General features: G+C 30.5%; 1 protein-coding gene across 1 annotated transcript in view; it reads right to left on the bottom strand.

Annotated features, from left to right (window-relative positions):
• Nucleotides 1–27765, bottom strand: part of MS3_00006665 (uncharacterized protein) — a 140353-nt gene that overhangs the window by 4141 nt on the left and 108447 nt on the right. The window contains exon 2 of the mRNA XM_051214869.1: nucleotides 413–494. Coding sequence (XP_051068050.1) covers nucleotides 413–494 — 82 coding nt within the window. The remainder of the gene's footprint in view (nucleotides 1–412; nucleotides 495–27765) is intronic.

Genomic DNA, 27765 nt, shown 5'->3' on the forward strand with positions numbered 1-27765 from the left:
CAGCTGTTCAACAATAGTTGGTCTTCATTTGTTTATTTGTTCAACGTGTCATTTTTCATTATGTGGCTGAATATATAGTGTTCATTATTCGCCCAGCTGAATACGTATCCATAACTAGTATGAATAGTTCGTATTATTCGATCGATTAAATACATGTGACTAATGTTTGATTGGTTGTAATGGGAAAATATTTGAAATCTCCATGGTGTAAGGTTGTTTTTTTTACGTTTCTAAGACAGTTATCATTAATTAATTAAGCTATGTTTTGTAGTTTTTTCTTCTGAGTCGAAATGATGTTCAAGAGAATTTCACATGAGAAACACTTCAAACAACTAGTCTGAGTGCTTAAATATTAGTAAGAAAGAAGTAAGTATTTTGACATAATATAAAAATATTAAAATTATTTACTAACCTAACCATAGGCATATACTTCTAACCACATCTGGAACATCCATATCTTTTCCACTGACCACTTTATGTATTGGAACAACTAGCTGTAATATCAAAATAAAAACAAAAATCGGAAATAATAAATTGTATTAATCCATAGAAGATGAAAAAACTTGATTATAAATTTATAGTGAATTGCTAGTTTAATTTAAAAAAATAGAGAAGCTCTATAGTGTGTAAAAAGATAATACCACTCTCGTTAACAAAATAATTGAACATTAGGCTTCCTGATTGTTGACATCGGTCACCAATGAGTATCCACAATCTTGGTGGTTTTTTGCACAAATTTTATGAACATATCATTCACAATGGTAGTTGAAAACATAGTTCATAGATTTTATTTTAGTGATTAACAAAGTTTTTCTATCTCATAGGTAATATCACTTCTTTGTTATGTAATTCGTAGTTGAATGTCTGATATGGTTATTAACTGTTGTTATTTCTGTCACAACTAGTTTAGAATTTATAAGAAATGGGGATTCCAGCCTTTTTTGGTTTTGAATTTATAACTTTCTTAGATATTAATAAGCTTTAGTTAATCTAAAAGTTAGCAGTATTTGTCTATTTGAAGAGACTGAAGATTGTATGTAATACGTAAATAGTTCCAAGTATTCATATACTAATGTGAAGATTTTCTGTAATGAATTTCGTATGAAATGAGTAGAGTAAAAAAATTTTCATTCTCAAAGTTTATAGGTTAAACTATATAAGACAATCGTGCCGATACAATATAAAGAGTTACGCTAACTATCAAGTCGATTAGTAGCGTGAGTTGATTATGAGCAGCTATAAATTAAAAGCTTTAAATTTAAGCTTTTAGCTAACCAGAACTCATAGTACCCTTCTATTCTGGGACTCCCACTGACTCCCCCTCACAATTTCCAGCTATAATGACTTTATTTCAAATGGTTGACCTTAAAGAAATGTTCATTTCAGATAGAGTTTTAGGTTCATCAATAGACAAACGATCTAAGAGTATCGATTACTTTCAAATTTAAAACAGAAATTCTTAAGTGGGATTTTTGATCGTTTGATATTTATTCATAAATAATTTATGGTAACGATTTTGATTATAAGTGTATAATTTTTCCATATTTTTGCTAACTACTCTATCTTTCAGTACTTATTCAGAGGAACATGTTTCGTAAGTAATCCGGTTTTCATGAGCAAATGTTGTTGAGATATACTATCCACATTATGATATCAAATTATTGAGGTGATTTTACGTATATGTTAAAAAAGTTACATACTGTCATTTCATAATTTATAGTTGTGGTCAACTACAGATGTATCTCTGTGAAGACAGTCATATCCTTTGGTAAAATATGTCCTAACATACTTTATATACATCTAGGTGATTTCAATCAGAAAACCATTTTATAAAATCAATAATATTATTATTGAAATTGTTTATATTTGTATTCACAAAATGTATCTATAAAAAAGTACAGCATTCAATCAATAATGTCGATATGATAGAGGTGTATGTGTGTTGGAGGGAGGGAGGGGTAAGTTTAATATGCAATTTTTGGCTTAGGTTTTTATATGAAATAAAATACAATTAATGATTCACGGATGACTGAACAAGCAGAGCTAAAAAGATCTGTACAGTAGATACTCTAAGTCAGGAGCTTGAATTTATCAACAACTCACTGACCGAGATCGGCTACCCCAGTGCTTTCATTAAGAAATACATGTATGACATAATAAAGAAGTCTGAGATTTCGACTGTTCTTAAGAAAGCTTTATACATGAAACTACAATTCAACGGGGGTGTGGTTAGTGATACTCTGAAATATAGGTTAACGAAAGTAATCAGCAGGACATTCTACACAGCCAATCTTGCGTTGACCTTCTCTAGTCGACCAGCGATGTGTACTCAAACGAAGGATAAGTTACCTGAATTGGCCTCCTCAATGTGCATTTACAAATTCAGCTGCTCCTGTGGAGATAGCTATATCAGGAGTACTACCAGGCAACTTAACCAATGAATGGGTGAACATCTACCAGCTCGGTTTATAAAGGGTCAGATAAAAAGAATTCGCAGTTCTATCTTAGCACATCTTATTGATAGAGGTCATGCTGTAGATAAATCGGAAGCATTTCGAGTAATCTATCGCATACCTCTATCATTTCCCAACGGAGTTCGTTCCCGCCTCCTACATATATCCGAAGCCATTGGAATTCGTACATATAACCCCAATTTATGTGTACAGAAGAAATTCGTGACCCCCCTATCCCTTCCATGGCCAGTTATAACCTAACAAACGATTTCTTTTTTAATTTTTATCATTATTTATCTATTTCATTCTATTTTTTTAATCATTAACCTTATTTTCACATCCATTATTTGTTTGTAATTTTCCGCCTCTTGCCGTTTGTATTCTTCACTATCTAATTATTCACACATTTCTTATTACGTAATGATTTTAATGTTTTGCGATGACTATTCCAAGTCTGTTTACCCACGTTTGACCTTCTATTTCGACCGTTTAACTGTTGATAAGACTTTTGTTATCGTATTTCATTATTCTTACTACTTCACAGATTGAAATCATGAGTCAGTTGAAGCTAGACCACCGTGGATGCGCACTGCTGAGGATTCCCATACTAGGACGAAACGGCCGTCCAGTGTTTCCAGGTTTTTCATGGTGGTCTAGCTTCAACCAACTTATGATTTCAACCTGTGAAATTTCTAAAAATCTCCACAAAATCCATTCTGATAATATTCTTATTACTATCAGTACACCTGTCTTCCTACTATCAACATGAGTTTTACCTATTATATGTGGTGACTTATTCTATTTTATTGTGATTAATGACCCATATTGCCTTGATTGTTTTAGCATTTTCGTATAAATAACCATGTATATTAGAGTAAAGCCTGATGATAATCTAATTGAAAACAATATTGTTCACTTATATGTGTTGTTCTAAATTTATATGAAAAAGAAAGCTAACAAATCAATTATATTAGGTTATCATATCAACTATTTAGGTAATTACATGTATACACAAGTTATTACTATGAAAATTTACTTATTTTCTTTAAGTCATAAAATAAGTGGTGTGAAACTGTAAAGAGAAAGAAATAAAGAAAAAAATTACTCTAACTATAGAAAATCAATAGAGACATTAAACTATTTTACTGTGTAATACTTTTATATAGGAAAAACATCAATTTTGATTAGTAAATGTAATTTGAACAGATTTCATAGTTTATACTTTAAGAATTGACCTTGGTTAGATAATCAATGAAAATCAAAAAAGAACTGAATCACTATGTCATATTCATTAGGGATTACCCAACAACGTAAACCTTAGTCCTCATTAGAGATTGGACCAAAGAACTTTAGGTCACTTAATGAGCAAGCTAACTTTAGATTAACCAGTTAGTATTCAGTGGTTTACAATGTTTAATTAGATAATGTCAAATCTCTATATTGGTTGTTACTCTTTATCCAGCTAATGGGAGTTCACGATATAAACATCCAGTATCTTATATTTAATTATGACTGTCTATTCAAAATCGAAATCTTTCTTGAAAATATCTACCACATTGTTTTAGATTGAAAAAAATGACAATATTAAACAGTCATGAAATTGAATGGTTTGACAGTATGAATTGTGATTATTTCAGTATAAAAACATGATTATCAATGACTGAAACCCTAGACAATTAATAAATACTTGAATTAACATTGATCAAAATATACCAATATCCAGTGTTCAACATCGTGAAATGAAAAACCAATACGCACTTTTTAAACCTTAAAAAGGAAGTTATTTTATCATGTCAATTGTTATTCAACTTTTATTCATGAAATAATCAGATTAGTTTGCCATTAAAACAGATTCATTGTTACAAATCATTAAAACAGTATTCATTGGAGAAACAAATTATGTTTTCATATAAAATATTGTCGATATTTTTACAGTTCAGCTCATTACAATATCAACAAATTTCAGAAGCCTAGAAACCAAACATCGAATATATATATATATATATATATATATATATATATATCGATCAATGGACAGAAAGTCAATATTTAGTAACACTAGTATCAGGGGGCTGAAGCTTATGGCCTGTGTGGCTGCTCATTTTGATGTTAATTAGATCAGGCGATGATCACGTCAGTATCACAACTTTAGTAGCTCGGCATCTGATTCCAAGTAGATCGTATTCAAAAATCCATTCTTATATTCGTTTTATTTAATTCCGTTATATTCACTAACACGGATTAAGTCGATAATTATATATGAGAATAGTCAGGATATATATTTCGACAGCAATCATTCGTACAATCTACTTAGAGTCAGATCCCGGGCCACTAAATGCTAATGAAATGGCTTTCCATACATTACACGTTTATTAATTTCAACAAGTGAGAAATTAAGGAGGAATTGTTTAGCTACTAGACGTTTAGTGTAGGCCAGTCAATTTATTAACCCCTTGAATTTTCCAACAATTAGGGATTCGTTGAGAAAAAGGTTCACTAAGTAAGTGACAGAGGAAAGAAAGAATAATCTAAACACTACATAACAAAGTAAACTTAATTGATGGTTTTTGTGTTTAAATGATGAATTCTAAGAGCTAGTTATTTTAGATCTTGAGAAGTCAAGATAAATAACATAGTTTGTCATAATCAGTAAAAAATAATGGATGACATGACTGAAATTCATTGTCATGGAGTTGGTCTCATACTGTAATATCTAAAAAATACACAAGAGAAATGAATGATTGTGAATTCTGATACAATAAATATCACAAAGTTTCAATAATCATTAATCATTAATCTATTCTGTTTATAAGCTTAAATCAATAATCCTCAGTGGAAACTATTTATCAATGGATTTTAACCATTTTTGTATAGATTACATTCAGGAGTTGTATTGTTGGCAAATGATATTATTGGTTAATGTCAAAACTGATAAAAAATTAATAGATAAATGTCCAGTAATCAGACAAAGATGAAATACATAGTGATGACGTGGTAAAATTTCCCGAACACTATATGTTTTTGGAAAGAATGATATATACACGTTAGTTTGCAGTAGTTTTTATTATTATTAGTAGTAATGACATTGATACGTGCAAAATTGATTCAGAAAATGTATAAAATACTATCAAACATGTAAGAAGTTATTATTCTTTATTATTGATATTATTCATGAGAAACTACAGTACAGATGTATCCGAAATATGGGTAACTCGATCAACTACTTTCTTAACAATTATACTTCTAGTAAGGATTTGTAATTTCCTATTGTTTATATTAGGAATGTAAGAGATCACTTTCTGTTTTTCATGGACAGATTACCTCAATATAGCCTTCAGTCACACGTTCTAGGATATTTTCGGCACATGTTTGACACTGAGATCCATAACTAGCTTTTATTCATTATTTTTGGATAACCAGTAGGATGTTTCTGAAATCGTTTATTAAATGATTGAAGAATAAAAGTATCATATATTATAAATATTTTTGTTATATCTGATGAGTAGAAAAACTGTATTTCTGACATTTCGTGACTTAGTGTATGCCACTTCTTCAAAGTAAATAAATAACCGAAATTAAATTAACACAAGTTTAAATAGTAAAAAGGAAACAATACACTTTCTTTTGAAGAAGTGGCTTACATCAGAAGACAAAACATCAGAGATGCAACTTTTCTACTCATTAGGATATAACAAAAATTTATTTATTTTTAATTCTCTACCCAAAGCTCAATTTATTTGAAACTATGTAGCGTATATATGTTTCATTAACAAAACTAAATACTGTAGTAAAATCCAGTTGTAGAAAGGTTATCCTTACGATGTAAATGTGATCCAAAAATATAGATGAAAAATAGTGTTTAGTTTTACTATAAGAATTGATCATATTCAATTCATGTTTAATTAAAGAAGAGATAGATATTTTATAGTTTACTTTTATTCACAAGTTTACATCACACATAAATTGCTCAGTATAGTCAGACAGCAGACAGAAAAATTATCAGTCATATTTCTAATAATCAGACGATACGTTGTTAAACTGTCTTACATGTCTACCTTATTAAAGAATCGGCTCATCGTTGCTCTCACATTCTGATTAGTGCATTATTATAATTATACGTATCGATTGATCGCTTAAAGTCAGTCACACTTCCAAATTAATTTTCACAATTAAATATATTTTTCTATGAATCATAATGAGCTGTAATTTCCTTAATTGTCAACACGATAAACAAGAATGTTCATTATGTTTTGTGGTTGTAAAAGCATACAGAGCGAATGATTCCTTTGTTACGGAACCTTTTAAAATACCATGGTCAATGTTTTTTTTTTAGTTATCATTATAGAAAACTATTTTTGCACTTCACGGAAACAGAGAAATACGATACATTAATAATTTATACAATGAAGAGTACATTAAATGTTGAAATAGAGGAAATGATTTCCAAATAAAGTATTACATTCATATACGTCTAAAAACATTGATAATTTCAATTTTATAAAGAATATCAATATTTTGGTTTTATAATTGTAAAGCCAGTATAAATTTATGTTGTCTTCCTCAGTTTTATGGATAACATCCTAATGGTTGGTAATACTGACAACGAAAAGAATTCAGTCACGCTTGAATAGTATAAATTGATCGGAAACATAGCAACTAGTATAATGCACCTGTAAAATCGAAGTTAGTGATTATTATCCACATGATATTCAGTCTTCTAGTATTATATTTTCCCATCAAATTTAGCTTCAGTTTATCATTACGATTCTGAACTTTGACTTCAAATTACATTGGTGAAAGGCAATAATTATTTCCGAAAAATTATCTATTAACAAATGCACTTTAGAGTGAATTGTAAATATTTACTACTTGTCAGCATAGTTAATTGTACTCTATAATTAATTTTTTTCATGTGGAAAATTGTAGAAGTACTGGAAACAACTCTTTCACAATTACTGTTAATTTTCAATTCTTAATCGTTTAAATCATAACCAGACCACAAGTGAAAGTTCGGGGTTAAACTTTACTTTACCGTTCACACGTGAGACTGAAAGTCCTGAGTTACGTTCCCAGAGACGAAGTCGTGAATGACTACTGTTCAAGAGCTGCTTATTAGAATGAAACTGTTGTCCAGTGTTCCCATGCTTTCAATAGTGATTTAGCTAAGATTAATTCGTTATTTAAACAGTGAAAATCCTACAATCTTCACGAATCCCCATATACTAATAGTTTTCAAATCATTTAAATCTATCTAACACAGTGAATGTAATTGAACGATTATTGGTCGTTTAATGAATAATGCTTTGATAAATAACAAGGTATTTTATCTCAAAGGTTCTGCTTCCTGATAATTATACATTCGTAATATAAAATTAATTGTTTCAGCTCATCATTTCTCCATTGACAAACGTGGGATAGAAACTTAATCGTAAATGACTAAGATGAACCTGAAAAACAGTTTTATCATGTTTGTAGCTATAAGAAAACTATTGAAAAACTTTCAATGTAGATGACTAAAAGGCTGAGTTTAGCAAGGTCAAAAGTGATCAAAACTAAAGAATTCCGGAAACGTCTATAATTGTCTGTACTCTCTGTCAAATTATATCTTGAATCTCACAGAAATATTCATATTAGTTAATCTTCATTACATTCAATGTTTCAATAAATCAATCAACTTACTGTTAAAATTGTTTCTATTCAACTGATCACACGTTCATATACATGTACACATAGATACAAGATAACATGATTTCAAAGAAACCGCTCAATTAAATAAAAAATTATCATAAAACGTTTTTTCTACTTATCATGTTCATAATTATCTTGTTAAACAAACTAACACCATTTTATAAATAATAAAAGTTTGTTTATTTATTTAAAGCATGAATATCATCTAAACGTATATTCTACATATCAAGAAAGATTCATATGGTATAACCAAAAAAAAAACAAAAGACAGAATTTTCTGATTTTCTCATACTCATTCATTATTTCACTTGAATATACACATAAACAAACAGAAGGTATATATGTGAACGGATACAGAGAAAAATACAAACGAAATGTCTCTTGGGTAAAGAAATATCTATCAAGAGTGCAAATAAAATGAATGGAAGAAAAATCAACTAATTAAGTAGAGTTAATCAAATTAATCAAAAAAACAACAATAAATAATTCAAAGTGGTTTTTTTAAAATTCATCTTCTACTCTTTCTCACTCTCTACACTACTCTTTTTTATTTAGTTGTCATATAAATATACTCAAAGAACATTGATTATAACTTAGTAAAGGAGCTGTTTCATGAATAGATAAATTTCTGTTATACAGGAAACTACAAGACTGTATAACGATGCTAATATTCAAAGAATATAAGATGATGATTTAAAGTAACTTTAAACAAATCTATTGTAATTCAACTTGTAAAAGTTTAGAATATCCCTCTGTTGATATTTTGACTGAATTTTGATCACTCTTATTTGATATACGTACATCTTGTGTCGACTGTCTTAATAGGTTTTGGATAGAACAAAACGTGCATTCTGGATTCCACTACTAGGCACAGTTTACTTATTCTATGTAAATTTTATTCTAATTTCAAATGATTATCTATCCAGTTGAGTTTATATCATAGGGATTTAGTAGTATTAACCATAAAAAACAGATTTAAAAAATATATGAGGCTATTTTGTAAATTTCATTACATGAGATTTCACTTGTATCAAAGATGGGCTTCATACTTGAACTATATTATCTGTTTATTTATCTTATTAATAACATGACTAGTCGAATAAAACTGATTTTCATTACTCTTGTAAGTAATTATATCGTTGTTATTATTTTTTCTCTTTCTGTGCACAAGTGTTTTAAACAAAAGAGGATGAATATATATATATATATATATTTTCAATCCAACATCTTTAGACTACATTTCATGATGATTCAAGAATTTATCGAAATATTATTAATCTTTCTAGGTCATTCCGTGTAGTGGAAACTAAATAACCGGATAGGTGTATTTTGAAATCCGATTGTAACACAGATTTTTATATTCAGCATTTAAAACTGTTAAAATGAGAGGTTTCTTTTCTATATGTTTACTTCAAAGATAGCATATATGATGGATTTACTCCTTCTGGTGGAGTATTAACCAAGAAAGATTGGATAATGTTTTAGGATGTAGATCATTAAATACTGATTCAGTAATCTAAAACGAATATACTCTCAACCAAGCCTGAATACTTATATTAAATCTATACTGGAATGATGAATGTTAACTACTGAAAAGTAATATATTAGGAAAGAACAGCTATTTATCTTAGCACACATTACCTCATGATAGGAATTATTTCAAAAATTCCAATTTTATGACTTATCATCAATTGATTTTACTGGTTACATCATAATTTAGATAATCAATAATACATTCAATATAAAATTCTCCCTTCAAAATGTTCACAAGACATAGCAACTAATTAATTCATTTTGCCTATAAAAAAAACAACAAAACAATTAATTATTAAAACAGATTGTAATCCTTTCCATCTTACTTTCATTCTTTTACAGACTTTTATTGCTCCTTTTTTTGTATTTTTTTTATGCAAAAGATTAACATTTATAATCTCCCGATTCACCCACTTATCAGACAATAAAACAAAAAAAAGAAATGTTTTTATCACTTTACTATTCGGTAATAAAAATAAAATCAATCTAGTTGTTAATTATTATCAATTAAAAGATTTTCTATTTTGATTATTGATTTTTATTAGAAAATTGAAAATTGATCATTTTGTTTTTTGTTTTCACTTTTAATCAACTAACCAAGTTTTTCATGGTGGTCTAGCTTTAATTGACTCATGATTTCAACTATTGAAATTATTAAAATCTTCACAAAATCCCTTTTGACAACTTTTAATCAACAATCAGAACAACAACAACAACATAAACTCAACAACTCACAGTATCTGTATTAGTAAACACAAGAAAAAGTTCAAATATCATAAGAGGGGAACTGAAGTAAAAAGAAAAAAAGATTATTGTTTATTGAATAAATTTTCTATGAAAGAACTTGTAAGTGAAATGGTAAAAATATGTAGAAAATTGATTGTTTTAATACTGATTGATTAAAGACGAGTTTAAGTTGGATTTTATGTTAATTAAATAATTCTATTTTCAGAAATGGGTTTTGTGGAGATTTTAGTAATTTTATAGTTGAATTCATAAGTGAACTGAAGTTAGATTATCATGGAAAACCAGAAAGAACTAGATGGTCATTTTATCACAGTATGGCACCCATCATCAGTGCGCATCCAAAATCCCACACAGAGAGATTCGAACCCAGGATCTATCAGTCTCACGTGCTTAACCACTAGACCACTAGGCCGATATCCAACGCTGTTAATGTCTAAGTCTAACCAATTCACGGGATTGAGTCACCGTCCACCATTGTCTTCAGTGAGTTGCTATCTCACAACAAACCTGGTTGAACTCCACTGGTCACGGCTTCTTACTAGAACTCCAGATAATACCTCTTGAAGTCAGTCACTAGTGAGCATATTATTATTATTATCATCAGAAAGGAGTTTTGGGGAGATACCGGTTCAGTGGTCTGGAGATTAAGCGTTCGCGTGCGAGACTGATAGGTCCTGGGTTCGGATCTCGCGGGGCGGGATCGTGGATGCGTACTGCTGAGGCGTCCTATACTAGGACGAAATAGGCATCCAGTGCTTCCAGGTTTTCCTATGTGGTTTAGCTTCAATTGATCCATGAATTCAATTATAAAATTATATTTTATTTGATTGTCTAAATGTTATTTGTAAAGTTCTAATATATATATATATATATATATATATATATATATATATATATATATATCATTATGAGGTTTTTTTAATAATCAAGTGGTTTCGAGACGGTGACTAGCGAAATATTAGCATAGCTATTAAATGTATGCTTGTATCTTGGCGAATTACTTTACCTGTGGTTTAGATAAGATTTTCATTTATATCTTGAAGAGTAGATATTCTATTTAACTGTAAATTCCAAGTTACTATGTGGCCATAAAACATCGTTTGAATGCATGAAAGATACATGTAGATTGATAATGCCCGATTTTATGTATCTTTCAAACAATATTCACTTATGATGAAAGTATTAGGTAATATTTTAACTTATGGGGTAGTTGATATAATGATATATCAGTCGGCTGACACTACAAAACTACACGGTGCACCTACTAATCTATCATCTATTATGTAGCTGAACTATGACTAGCTCAGGAGCAAGTTGGAAAGAACTTAACGTCTACAAAAATAAGGAATAGAGTTGCTTCATGAGACATTGACGATTGGCACTAGCTCTGTCACGAACTGCCCAGATTTCGACTAAAACTTTGTTTCTAACCTTTTATTTCCTTGTTTAGCTTTATACAAATTTGTTCTATTATGACATTTAAAACAAACTGTCAGTAGCTATTAATGTTCTTAGATTACTATTTTCATTGTTAAGTAAATCCTCTTAGTCTTAATAGTTAATATCCGGTTAAAAAAATTTTTGATGATAAAATTTACATTAAATGATTTATACATTTGATCAATATAACTAATTGAAATCCACTTTTCTAGATTGATCTTAATCAGAATAAATAAAATACATCCAAGTTACATACAATCGGTCAAATGAAGTTATCAACTGAAGTTAAATGTTATGGTTTAACAGATTATAACATTTACCATATGGCTTTACATCCAGGTTTTCAGCTAACTGACATTCATCAGAAGGTATATTCAAGAATAATTGTTTTCATACTGTAGGGTTTTATCATTTACTATTACAACCAAACATAATACTACTGAGATATTCGTATCGAGACAAACCGTGTATGTTCACACTCTTTACCTCTTTGTTAACAACTATAAAATGTTACATAAATATTAAATCATTTAGATTGTTATATATTTAACCATACAATAAGAGGTTTGCCAAAATGAACAGGTAAAGCTTCGAAAAAAATTCAGAATTTACTTTTTAAAAAATCACTCGAAGTAAATTTCTCTTAGTTTATCACATGACTTGTGAAAATATCAATGAAAAAGTATTCTACTGTATTACATTAAATTAATAAGGAATAATGTTATCTATTATGCCGTTATGTTTAGATTGATCCTATTAACGAATGCATTATTATCAGAAGGGGTTTTGTGGATATTATAGTAATTTAAATAGTTGAAATCATGAGTCAGTTGAAACTAGACCACTATAGAAAATCTAGAAGCACTGGATGGCCATTTCGTCCTATTGTGGAACTCCTCAGCAGTGCGTATCTATGAGACCGCGAGACCTATAGGTCGTGAGTTCGGGATCGTGAATGCGCACTGCCGATGAGTCCAATATTAGAACGAAACGGCTGTCCAGTGGTCCCAGGATTTCCATAGTGGTCTAGCTTTAATTGACTCATGGTCTCAACTAGTGAAACTCAATATTAAATGCTTCTATCATTTCTAGGATATTGATTTAACAGATACTTAAAATGTTTGCCATATCAACATTTTAAATAAACTTGGCGCTAAATGATGAAACACCAGTAGGTAACGTTATTTACACCCAATATGGTGAGCTATCAAAAGGAAATGTTCATAAATAGTTTTTAATTTAAAATTATATATCCTATTCATCTGTCAATTGTCATTCATTTATCCCCTCATTTTTGAGGTTAATTAAAATCTGATATTTTGTTTAAATATGTTTAACACTACTTCGTTTACAGATTTAAACATTTTTATTTTAGTGAAAAAAGCACCCCTTTATCTAGATGTCTTCTGCTTTTGAAATTTAATAAAAGTTTTATCACATTAAACAAAATGTAAACTGTTTTATTTCATCCAACTGTTGCTGTTGAATAGAAATTAGTTACGGAGAAGGCCAGTTTCAAAGTTTCATCGAAAAATCAATACATTTTGTAAATTGAATCAAGTTAAAAGTGAGGTTAAACTACATCTAACTAAATCATTATAGTGATAAATTATGTAGGGACTAGTGATTAATTCAAACTGAACTTCGTTGATTTTGTAGCACTCAGAACGATAGACTAAATCATTTAAAGACAAAGAGTAACTTATTTGATATTAGAAAATGTTTAGGAATCATAGGACCTAGATTCTATGCTAGTCAACGCGTCAGTATGAAATACCTGGCAAAGTTGGGAACAGAGGTGTTACCTGTGAGGCATTCACCTATTGAATAACATTTTAGGAGTGAGATATTTCCGAATTATTGTTACTAATATCAATACTATTATGTAATAATCCCTGTTTGTGATAACACTATTTCAGAAATAATCTTTTTCACTTGTTGAAATTACGAGTCAATTGAAGCTAGACCTTCATGAAAAACCTGGAAGCACTGGACGGCCGTTTCGTCCTAGTATGGGACTCTTCAGCAGTGCGCATCCACGATCTCGCACTCCGCAGGATTCGAACCTAGGACCTAACTTTTTCTATTTTACAAATCATTAAAAGTTACCTTTATTATCTGAAATATTCTTTTTTAAAAACGTTTTTTTACTATTTCACTCTTACCTGTATCGGTTTTAATCAATTATTATGTTTTGTTTATCTATACTTTCATTACTCAATAAGATTATCATCTCATCATGGATACTAATTTAATTTGTATTCAACTAGTTCTTTTATTATCAACTTAAACAATAAATTCACGTGCATTTGTATACATATTTATCTATTTACATACATAGGTGTTTACATTGTACATCGATAAACACATGATATTACATTTATTCAAATGCACTTTAATTTAATTCAATTTTCTATTGTTTTAATGAAAAGTGATATTTAAATTAAAGTAAAACAAACAAACAAAAACAAACACAAAAATAAATCATAATAATTGATATTTATCATTCAAAGTGTTCCAATCATTTAAAATTATCATATAAAGGTTATTTTATTGAAGAACATGTTGTTTCTAAGACAAAAAAAAAACTTATCAAGATTGAAAACTATTTGATTGTATAGTAAATAATAAAGGTAAACAAAATTTTAATCATAAACAGAATGGTGGTTTATTTTTTTTTTTTGAAAAAAAATTACATTTTTTGGAAGTCAATAACATTTATCCATGTGATAATGATTTCTTATGAAAATAATCACACAAGATTTTCTATAACAACTAAAACCAAACAAACAAAAGTTTGACAAGCAAGCAAGCGATTCACAATGGAATTTCATTGAAATGTCTTAAAGAAATATGAGTTTTATAGTGAAGATATAAGATTCTGGATATTCATTTGTTGGTAAATATCAATAGCCGTTGTGCCTAATGACACAAGCTGAACAAGTAAGTGAAGAAAGATGTTAGAGTTCGCAAGTAGAAATGTATGAAAGACATAGCAACAACATGGGGAAAAGCTTCAAGAAAATGAAATATGAGACAAACAAAGAAAAACTGGTAAATGAATACAGTAAACCTGAGTGTCTAAACAAAAGCAAACAGGGTAGGTCAATTACTGGGATTCAAGAAAAATGAAAAACCATGGGTAGAATAATTGGAGTAAAATTTGAATAGATCGGGTTCATTGAAATCCAAAACATCGAAGCAGCTAAATGAGACAATCTTATAGATGTCACTTCACAAACAATCTAAAAAATCAACATGATCATCAGGTAAATTACAAGTGTGAAAGAAGAAGCATCTGCCAACATACCAGATATGGTAAAGAAGTCACACATAACACCAACTGAAAACACGCTCCACTTTCTATTCAAAAGGATTCGCGAGCAAGTTAGTTCTACTGTAGAGAGAGCTGGAACTTGCAGAACTAATACAACTGTCATCAAAAATGTACAAGTATTTATAAACAATTGTGTACGCAATATAATCAGTGTTCGTTGAATAGATACCAACAGCAACAGCCAACTGAAGAGGAAATTAGGGAAAGATGCTGAAGTTGGATAGAATATACATTGTAGAAATCATCAGGCTGTATCACGTGGCAATCTCTAACTTGGAATCCTGAATGGAAACGGAAAGGAGGGAGACTTAATAATATACTGTGCTGAGAATCGGAATCAGACATCAGAAGAATGAATATCAAGTTGAAAGTATTGGAAAGTTTTTTTAGGAATTAGTTGGTTGGACATTGCTTGTGGGACGTGTATTCTCCTTAATGAGGGTCAACAGGCGTAGGTTACAGTTAAGAAAATAAAAAAATAGTTTTTTAACAGTTGGTTGAATCGAGAAGCACATAAATGATTTTGTTGCATCCCATTTTTTTTACCAGCATTTCGAACGTATATCTACATATGTGGAATCATATCAATGAGGATGAAGTATTTAATTTTCCTGTCAACAATGATAGAATATGTGCTAAAAATGTTTTCATCTCGGTTAAGAATACGGCTTTAGATAATTATAGGTGAAAGACTATCGTTATAAACTACTGTAAACGTAGTAAAAAACGGTCATCAAGTGAAAATTATTAATGACTCTTTTTAGGATTATTCAGAGCTTTAATCATCAGAACATTTCAATAATAATCAACCTTACGTTACAAACTTACATTACATAGCTTCACAGAATTACAGGGAATCATTATACTGTTTCAAATTAAGAATCAGACGTAGTTAAATTATAGGGAAAATAATATTGATAAGTATAAACTTCATTGGTTGTTAAGATGAGTTAATTATGAAGAATATATTCCCAATAACTATTACAATATAACCAAATATTTACATTTATTTACCAGATTGTTAGGTGAAACGTTGGATTTACTTCTAATTCATTCTTTAAGATTTTACAAATACATTCTTATTCCTTAATGTCTCACATCAATTCTACACCCATATAATATGAAACTATTCATTCAAATTTAGATGAAAGTTTTGTAATATGATTGCTTTTATAAATTTTTATGATTCTTTCTATTAGTGATTTTATTATTATTGACAATAATCTTTACTACATTTTCATCTATGTATTCTAGTTCAATCTCTTATAGTCAACTTGACTCTTATTCTCCATAAATATATTTGCATACTTCTAACATATTACACATAATACATAGTTGTTTATTTTAACTATACTATTTTCTTTGTTTGTTTGTTTTTGAGTAGCCAATTTTCTTTTCCTTTAGAAACTGCCATATTTCATAATCTATCAATTATGTAACATTGAAATGAGTTAAATATTTGAAATTTGATTTCAGACCCCCAAGTTATTTTATACTCAATTATATAATTATGTTTATAGACTTGAGAAATTATATACTTTTTTATTAAATTCTACATGTGTGATATTCAGTTTACAATGATTACTGACAATCGTTTCATTTTTTATGGTTTCATCGATAAATATGAGCAGAATGAAAAAATACCAAGAATAAAAGTTGATAATAATTTGTCATATACAATAATGTCACAAAAATGTCTTTATGTGTGTATGTGTGTGTGATTGTTCTGCATTCTCTACTTCCTACTTAGTTACTAGATAATACATCATCATATGAATTGTACGTAAAACATTTTTCTTTTTGAAATATTTTTTATTGTGACGGAAAAGAAAATTGAGTTTCTGTTTATTTCCAAAGGGACAATTTTTATTTTGTTTAATTAATTACGTATTTATCTGGTGATGACAAATGAACAAACGCATACGTGTACATATGTACTTGTAATGCCTTGAGAATTAAAGAAGAACGCTGATTGTAATATTCGTATATATATACTTGTGTGTCTCTGTGTATTTGATAAAAAAAATCAGTTTTCTCATTTGTATTTATTCTTTAGGCTGAGAATACCATTATAGACTGTAAATAATAACTTGTACCTCATAGAATAGTTATACTCAATAATTAACTTTTCCTTAATTCCGTGTTTACCTAGATAATTCATTTGTAAATCCACTCTATAATAATATGAAAATGATATTAGTGAAAACTGGTATTGGTTTTATGTTTCTGAATGGTATGTTAAACAAAATTATATAATTTATCCTTAATAAGATGTTTCAGTTGGATAAAAATTTTTGTTGCATATGAAATTCATTTTTTGAATGTTTACCTGGTTTCATTCATTTTTAGAGTTAACTTAATCCAAACAATATTAATAAAGTTTTACTTGCCCATATAATTTTTTTTGTTAGATATGCCAACAACCAGATAACGCATGATTGTCATGAAATGCTACAATATAAAAAGCAGTTTATTTTAAGACTAACTTATTTACTTCCTACGTTTTTTATACATCATAGAGGAGTATAGACCTCCCACAAGCATTGTTCAACCAACTAGGTCCTAAAACAACTTTCCAATACTTTCAACTTGATATTCATTCTTCTGATGTCTGATTCCGATTCTCAGCACAGTATATTATTAAGTCTCCCTCCTTTCCGTTTCCATTCAGGATTCCAAGTTAGAGATTGCCACGTGATACAGCCTGATGATTTCTACAATGTATATTCTATCCAACTTCAGCATCTTTCCCTAATTTCCTCTTCAGTTGGCTGTTGCTGTTGGTATCTATTCAACGAACACTGATTATATTGCGTACACAATTGTTTATAAATACTTGTACATTTTTGATGATAGTTGTATTAGTTCTGCAAGTTCCAGCTCTCTCTACAGTAGAACTAACTGTCTTGATGTTCGTATTGAGGATTGTGTTCTCGATGTTGACATGCAGTCAGTTGTTTCGAGTTTCATATGTTGTGCTAAGCACACTTCGACAATCCTTACATTCACATCTACATCAGATCCTCCTCGTTCAGCGATCATACTGTCCAGATATGTGGAAGTTTCCACCTCTCCAGAGTTTCTGCATCAAGTGTGATTGTGTTGGTGTTCTCCGTGCTGTGCATGTGGATCATGCTTATTCCCTTGTGTATGATGAGGTCTGTTGCTATAGCGGCTGCTACCACACTGACCGTCTTCACTTGCATTTGTTGGTGTGTGTAGGATGGAAGGATTAGGTGATCTGTGAAATCGGAATCATCTGGTTGCATGAGAGCTGTGGATTATATTCCGAGATTCCCGTCATATGTGAAGATATTGATGGTTCATTTGACCGCCAGAAGATAGAGAGTGTGTGTGAGAGAGTAAGTAGCGTTGTCTGACTCCGATCATCAATTGGAATGCATGTGTTAGCTGTCCACTATGCAGAACTTTGAAGTGTAGAAGTTTGTCGAATGAATTTCGGATGATGTTGATGACTATCTCAGACACACCCTCGTGTCGAGGAATGTTGTATTAGGTTGTTACATTCACACTGTCAAATGCTTTCTCATGTTCAGAGAAGTTGATGTTTAGTGGAGAATTGCATTTATTTGATTGTTCACAGATGATCTGTAGTGTCACGATGTTGTTTGTTAACAGCTGATGATTATGGAATCGGACTTGTTGATTTTCAATGTGTGCGTTTACTGAATGTTTCATGTTGTTCAGCAGCACTCTGTTGAGAGCATTTCCTAGTATTGATAGTATTGTGATATCTCTGTCGTTTGCACACTTGATCAGATCTCTTATATTTTGTATGTTGATGAGGTTTCTTTCTTTCTTTCGCTTGTGTGGATCGCAGTTGGTTTTGCTCGCGAATCTTTTTGAATAGAAAGTGGAGCGTGTTTTCAGTTGGTGTTATGTGTGACTTCTTTTCTATATCTGTTATGTTGTCAGATGCTTCTTCTTTCACACTTGTAATTTACCTGATGATCATGTTGATTTTTTCGATTGTTGGTGATTTGAAATCACTAGGAAAGAGTTTAGTTACTACTTTGACTTTCGTCAATTTATTTGACCGCTTGCATGTTTTAATTGAGACCTTCAAACGATCAGTGTTAGACCATCATTGGAAACTTGGAAACACTAGACGCCTATGTATATTATGTACATTCTTGTCTTCCTTCACTAGAAACCATGATTATCATTTAGACCATTTTGACAATAGTAAAACGATTAATAACACCACAATAATTCGTAGCGATTCTAAGACAATTACAAGCATAGCTTTACTTGATGTATAGATGAAATAAACCACGATTAACAAAGTAGGCGCCTTCAAATTACGCATAAATAAATGTACAGATAATTGGAGAAACGTACGCACATATAACTACAAGCTTTTAGCAATGTAAGAGCTAAATTCAGTCTTTTATTTAAGATCACCATATGATATGATCTTCTGAAAAAAAGTTTGAATAATTTCCTTTATTATTATTATTCTTCTTCAATTTGTTTTGGATTCACGACATGGGAACATGAATGGAAATTGCTTTCTTTCCACAGACGATAACTGATGGAAGAGACAGAGTGAGAAAAATTCAAAAGAATGACCGATAATTCATTATTCTATAAATACTAATTGAGAACACATGTGTTTCTAGGAGTCCAGACTAAGATAAATTGTGTTAAATAATTGTCAATGAATAATATATCACTTAATGAACGTGATTTATTATGAATTATATGAGTTTTAATTAACCTGTGAATTAGTGCCTTAATAGTGAATAAAAAGGGCTTTGTTAGATTGGTTTGGTTTTTATGTATTATTCGTCATAGATCTGGTTCTCGTCGATATTCCAGTCGATGAACACCGTTTACAAATTAAGTCAGTTTACATTAAACCTCTTTATTAATACTATAATCGGGTGTTCAATAGTAACATATTTCAGTATTCTGAGCTGCTGACGAAAAGTCATGAGTGGGCGAGTTTAGGCATGTCGTAAGTCAAACAGTTGTTATTAGAGACACTGCATGTCTCATATATTTGGTATTGAACGACATCCAATAACATCTCAAAGTCTTGGGTTCGATCCCTGAGGAGGTCATCGGTCCTTACTGATGAGGAAGTATACATTGAAATGGAACAATCATCCAGTGAACAAAACGATCTAATGCTATTTCAACTGAGGTCATTATCTGATGGATAGCACCTAACAAGCCAGCATAATAGTTAATTAGTGGTTTATAAATGTTTATATATGTTCACTTGGTTGCCTTTACGTCACAAAACTGCACTCTAAACAGTGCTAACTAGAATGAAAAACTATTGATCACTTATTAGTTTTTAATAATTTTTCTTGATGGGAAATCACTGAATTTATTCTTGAATATGTTACTGAAAATAATAGTATGATTATGCTGTTTCAGTTAAACAGTATTATTGAAATTCCGAATAATTTATTTTATTTAAAAGAAAGATGCTTTATACCACATGAGAACATTGATTCAGTAATTGTTTATGGATAAAATAAAAGTATTCCATTACATCATTCACATTATTCTAGATAAACAATACCATATTAACACTTAACTGTTGACTATCATACTATATCATAAAGTCGGTAATTAATTAATATTTAGATTGGTAAATGATATTCGTTTTTGAGAACCGTTAAGTAAATGATATGTCATATGACAGTTAAATTATTACTTCTTTTGATCTGTAATAATCAGACATAGTCGACGATGAATTGCATTTACATTGAAATGTTTCAACAACAACATTTTGAACTAAATGTTCCACAGAAAAGTACATCATATTATTGAAGTAGCATTTCTTTAGATTTTTAGTATATACAGTGTTAAAGTTTATCGTTTATCAAGACTGGCATACTGATCATTGGGGGGGATCATTTCACTAAGTATTTAATAGTAACACGTTATAAGTGGTGAATAATTATGATCAATTTGTAAAAACTTCAGAAATTCACACACTTTTCCAAATATTATTATTTCAATGAATAAAATACTCAAATATTTTCATCAATATAAAAACCGCTTGATGGGATTAACATATTATTTAGATGATCCTCTTGACAGTTATCATCAGTTCATTATTTGAAATGTTTACTTCAACATCTCAACATAGAGTTATCATCGTATAGTCACTAAGACAAATGACGACATTGTTACTAGGTTAATAGTAATCCATGAGCATTAAACCAGTCAATTGATTGACCACTAAGTGGTGATGAATGTCATGTGTGTCAAGTCCTTATTTAGTGCAGATCGAATGCTACCAGTCTAAGTGACTCGACACTGCGTGCACTATATAGTGGTTGATAGCATTCGATCTGCACTAATAAGGACTTGACACACATGACATTGATCATCACCCAGTGATCAATCAGTTGTGATTACATCTCAGTCCTACAGGAGGTTAGTCGCGGCCCGGATAGCTCAGTGTTAAAGTCTCTGACTTTGAGGCTGGGTGACACGAGATCGAATACGCCAGGGAACACCACTTCCCTCAAGATTACAGGTACACCTTGCTGACGAGTGCCAAGTAGCACGAAACCCGTGTCCAGGGTTTCCTGTCGACTACCTCCAACCACCACCTAATCTCAATTAAACCAGCAAACAAATATGATAATAGTCACTATTCAATGATTGATCATCTACAAAACTGTTCTACATAGTTTAAGTTTTATTTTAATGCCTTGTTCTGACTTTTGTTTTGTATACCTGAGTATAGTTTTATTTATATTAAACTTTTACTTAATAAACAGTTTTCATTTACTGTTTACACAAATGAGAAATTGAATTTGAGGGGAAATTGAATTTGGATAAATAATAAATAAACAGATTTGCTTGTTTAGTTCTCTTTTATTGAGAGAGAAGAAAAAAAGAAGGAAACAATAAAAACAACTTGGAATATACGAGATATATACCAATAAATATAACTAAACAGATACAACATAGAATCTGAATGGTTGTTTGGTAATAAATACTGAGAATGTATTTTAAACAACATGAAATATGTATATGTAGTTATAATTTAAGACTTGTTGTCTAGTTCGTAGGTTTATTATAGTCATTGTTTTTGAAAAAAAACATAATTCGGTCACAATTTTCAATATCTTGTAATGGTTGTAGTTTGTTTAAATGAAATAAGTAGAATGTAAACTAGATTCAAGACTTTGAATAAATATAAATCATTCCGGTAATTAAAATTACAAATTTATCTGATTCTCATATTCAATGAAATAAACAAAGATAGAAGTTATTAATATCTCACTATTAAGATTTATGTTGATTATTTTAAAGAAATTGATCGTTCATTAGATTGTCAATAATAATCATAATAATCAGAGAATAGTTTTGTGGATATTATAATGATATAATAGTTGAATTCATGAGTCCATCAAAATGACATCACCATGGAAAACCTAGAAGCACTGGACAGCCGTTTCGTCCTAGTGTAGGACTCCTCAGCAGTGCGCATCCACATTCCCGCTTCGTAGGATTTGAACACAGGACCTACCCAGTCCCGTCCGCGACTGGATTGGTTGAAGTTAGACATTAATAGCAATGGATGCCGGCTCAATGGTCTAGAGGTTAAGCGCTCGCATGTGAGACAGATAGGTTCGACGTTCGAGTTTCGAAAGGTGTGATCGTGTCCTGGGAAGACACTATAGAGTTGAATAAATGTATTTTGACTTCGTTTTAGTTTATTTAATATTTCAATTGTCTAGTTGTCCAAGCTTTTGATTGAAATAAAATGTTGTATTGAATGGTCAATTAGTTGTTAATAAGATATATTTTTAACACAGAAAACGTTAAGCAAATAAATAATATAGATGATGTATAAACTAACGGATCACTGAGTAGTCATCAATGTCATTTGTTTGGTTCTTAACTGTTTAAGTCTCGAAGCAAGCGTCGTTTCTTTTATCGAAACATAGTACATACATCTGATATATTAGGTACTCTACTACGACAGTCACAGAGAAGTTGAGATCAAAGAATATAGTAATTTAGTTCACGTTGATGTACTTGAATGATTAAAGTGTAAGGGTGAGACATTATGAAGTAAACAGTAACGGTAAAGAACTGAAGAAAAATATTCGGAGTAAAAAGACATTCATTCTTAATATATTCACTTTACCATATTTGATAGAAGTCTACACTGCTTAAAGCTAAAAACAAATGATTTCTTAACGTTTAGGAATTTAAAAATTGTCATAGTTACTAATTTTTATTATATCACACCCTCTAAACCTCAATCGATATTACTAAGAAGTGATATTTATCAGACTATTTGACATTTAGAAATGTTACCTTAGCTGGTGATACGTTAGTGTCCGAGATGATAAATAAATGATATGAGTGCCAGTCTGAACATTGATGCAGAGGTGCCGACCAATAAAGATAGTGAGTCCTAGATTATATGAAACTCAGGCTCCGTAATTTACTAATAGCGAGTTTATATATAAATAATGTTTTAAGTTTGCTCAAGAAAACACTAGTGATATATTTTTTAAGCGGTATTATTCTAATGTTTTGCCAATAAAATATCCTCTACCTACAGTATTATGCCTCACAGGAAGAAATGTGAATGGTGTATATTGATGTGTAAAACATTGAATCTCTTTATATGTATTTCATCCCATTTGTTGCATTGTAGGTGGCAAAAATTTGGAAAGTTCAAATAACGCTTAGAAATTAAATAAAAAATGTGTTAATTGTTACTATATTGATAATTTATGTGAATTATAAATTGAGTCAATTACTCAATACACCCAATAAATTCCCTCTATGATTTTATTCAACAAATCCGTGTAAAGGTATTCTAAATCAAAAATTTGTATTTGGCTGATTCAAAACAAAGGACTAAAATGTGCATATTTTCATTTGACTTTGTTACTTGCCACCCAATGGGACTCGTTTAATTATTTACAGTAATTCACTTGGCGGGTTTCTGAGTTAAACATCATTAAGTCACAACTTAAGGTGCAGAAAGGTGCTATTTACAAACATAAATATTCTTGGGGCTATAAGAGTGCAGTAAACAGGGGAACATATCATCAAAACTTTGTCAAGTAACTGAAACAAATAATCCCGAACATCAAATCAAGGTTTATATGGAGGAAATTGAATTATCTGATAATCTGTACATCTACAAAGAAAAAAAATTTACATTGGTCAGTCCCAAGTCGCTGTAGGCTAGCACACTGATTGAGGAACCGAATAAAGAATAATAAGTCGAACGCCATTGTGCGGTCATGGGTTATACTTACATCCAAACGTTTGAAGTTAAAAATAACAAAACCGGAATTTAATTTTTTGATGAATAAAAAGGAATCGAAATCGTGTATCTTTAACTTCAGGTCATCATTCTTATTCAGTGACTGACCAATAAACTCCTCCTAAATTTTTCGAGCATTCAGTCGAAACCTGAGCAACTTTTTAAGTGATCAGGATCAGCTGTAAATATCATATTGCAGCAAAATTTTGTAAATATTATTTATTACGTAACAATCTGAAGCTATTTATTAAAATAAATAATCCCTCGTTTACTTTGAAATATTACGCATAGTATAAGCTAAATAACTAGACTTTCTAAAATATTACAGTACTTATTCGCTTAAAATTTTACAATATAGTCTCAGCCGAATTAAAATCACTGGACATTGAATAGTCAAAACTCCATTGGGCATACATAAAATAGATACTAGCAGTATTTGATTTCATTTCAAGCTATCGATTTAGTACATTTTAGAAATACCTCAGTTGTCTGTTCAGGTTAGCATTACTGAAGACTTTGGAGTTAATTTAATACACAAATCTAGCTAACTAAAAATGTAAAATACCTAACTAGTCACTCTTATCAATTTGTGAAACATTAATATAATTCGGGCATTTTTGAAGTGGAATTGATCAATATTCACTCTTCTAAACAGATTAACCTGAAGGAGGAATTATCATTACTCATGCTGATACAGTCAAATTTAGTGAAGTAGAAAGCCTATACCTTGGTTTCTTCTGTTGATTCTCTCCGAACACAATAAAAACATGATCTAGAGTAATGTCAAATAATTCATGAGAAAGTCACATTAGCCAATGCAAACAGATTAATTCAATTTAAAAAAATCTCAATAACAGGCAGTAATGAACTCTGACAAGCCGGTAGGTTACATAACGTTCTGGTGTTTTAATTGATGCATGCTTACTGTAAGTATCCGAAGGGATATCAAAACAAACTCAAGGTAGTTTGGTGGTAAACGATGGACTTCCTAAAGTTATTTGATTGATACTGTTCAATATAATAAATCTATTATTCTGCCTACTACATGAAAGTGCTTTATATGCCTAACTAGTATATTTTCTTGTGATGTATAACAATTAATATAGACAACTACTGCTACTTTTATCTTAAGATGAACACAGTACCTTCGGATCATTTAGTTAGGAACCTTATAATGTTGTGGATTCAGTCAATTAATTGTGAAACATCAGTTTACTGATGAAACTTAATCTAGGTCACAATATATCACGAATGTTTCTAAATTAACTAGTGAATGCCGTGTCTTCGCCCTAAACATCTTGATTTCGATTATGTATGGGATCATGCGTGCACATACAGCTATCTAACACCCCATGGTTTCTAATATTTACGGTACTAATTTTGTCTAGTGACATGCACTGTTTTCAGCAAAAACTAACATTTACAAACCAACCAACTAAACGACAGAACATTAATTATCTTATTTTTGCATACAAACATGAACTTATCGCTAAACATATTGGGCTACATGCACACGTACAGAGGATGTTGTAAATTATCAAATGATTGAAGAGCATTTACCGGCCTAAATTTGAATAAATGTTTGTATATATTTTTAATTTTATGTTGAAATTGTGACAATATCTATAATTTACTATCATTACTATCTTTGAAAGTTAGTGGTGGGAACTGTAACAATCCTGACAACAACATTTCCGTTACTATCTCAAAACTTGTTTGCGGAAATGTAATGGATAGTAAGATTTTGAACGAAAATCAAAGAAATAAGCAATAACAACTCAGAAATTGGATTCAATTGAGCTAAATTTTTTGTCTTCAGTGAATAATCTTTGTATAAAATCAATTAATGAATAATCTATTATTCAAACCATAAAATAAATGTATATTTTTCATTTTTTTTCTCCGTCGATTTTCTTCACTTTTACAGACGTTTTTTTGAAAATTCTCTCCATATACACAATGGTACATAAAATGATTAATATCAGAAGGGGTTTTGTGGATATTACAGTAATTTCAGTGGTTGCGATCATGAGTCAGTTGAAGCTAGACCATCATGAAAAACTTGGAAGCACTGGACGGTCCCACAATAAGACAAAACGGCTGTCCAATGCTTCCAGATTTTCCATGGTGGTCTAGCTACAACTGACTCATGATCTCGACCATTGAAATTACATAAAATGCTGCCAATACTGATAATAACCAATGAAATAAATAAAGCGGACAATGTCAACTGTTCTAATATGGAATGGGAAGTGGTTTATAGAGTTTTCAGAATTTTCATAGTTTAAATCATGAACTGATTGATCCCTGTGCTGAAGTCATGGATGTGAACTACTGTGGAGTTACATATTAGGGTGAAATTGCTGTCCGACATTTAACGGTTTTTAATGATGGTCTGGTTATAATCGATTCGTAGTCTACGCTATATATACTTTAAAGCAGTACTGATTTTTTAAGACTAAAAGGTTTACTACTGTTACTCTGCAAAAGTGTTGTGTATTAATCCAAGCCTGTTAGATAAATTGTGAAATATAAGTAGCGTGTTAGGATAATCTGACATTAAGATTTCCTTCGGTTAAAAGGATTAAAAATTAAAAAAATAAGCTCAGTTAAGGAACTACAAAACTCAAGGATCTACTATCAAACGATTATTTAATGGTATCTTTATATTATCTCAAATGTAACCTTTCAGTTGACTTATAAATTGTAATTCTGTATTTTAATGTCCGTAAATTATGGTTTATCAACTTAATACCTGTCAGTCAGCTATGGATTACAAGAACCCTGGTTGCGTACCTATTGATATTAACTAATCACAATACATTATGGTCTTAAAGTTTGTATATATAAACACGAGAGTTGAGGGTTGAATCTGACTAGTTTTTCTAGCAGTTTGACTGTGAGTTTGAAAACCAGTATATTTTAATGGGTCGTCGTTCATTGGTGTGTACCAAAACTGCATTAGTATACTGAGTGCTATGGATGTAGCGGATATCACAACAGTTTTAAAAACTTCTGATAATGAGAATGTATTGCAGAATTACCTAGACAGAGAGATTGTAATACGACATACTTCCTTTTTCAGTAAACACATATTTACTTCACCACATATAGATAGATTGTCTAGTTTTACTTCGTCTGTATGCAGAGTTACCAGACAAAAAATTCTACTTCACCGTTGGATAAACTGGATTTGAGACTTGACAAATTCATCAAAGCCTTTCTAAATGTCAATATTGATTGGACAGTTAAAAATAAAAGAGTTCGGCAAGTGATTC

Source organism: Schistosoma haematobium, chromosome 2, assembly GCF_000699445.3.
Source record: "Schistosoma haematobium chromosome 2, whole genome shotgun sequence".
Classification (NCBI taxonomy): Eukaryota; Metazoa; Platyhelminthes; class Trematoda; order Strigeidida; family Schistosomatidae; genus Schistosoma; species Schistosoma haematobium.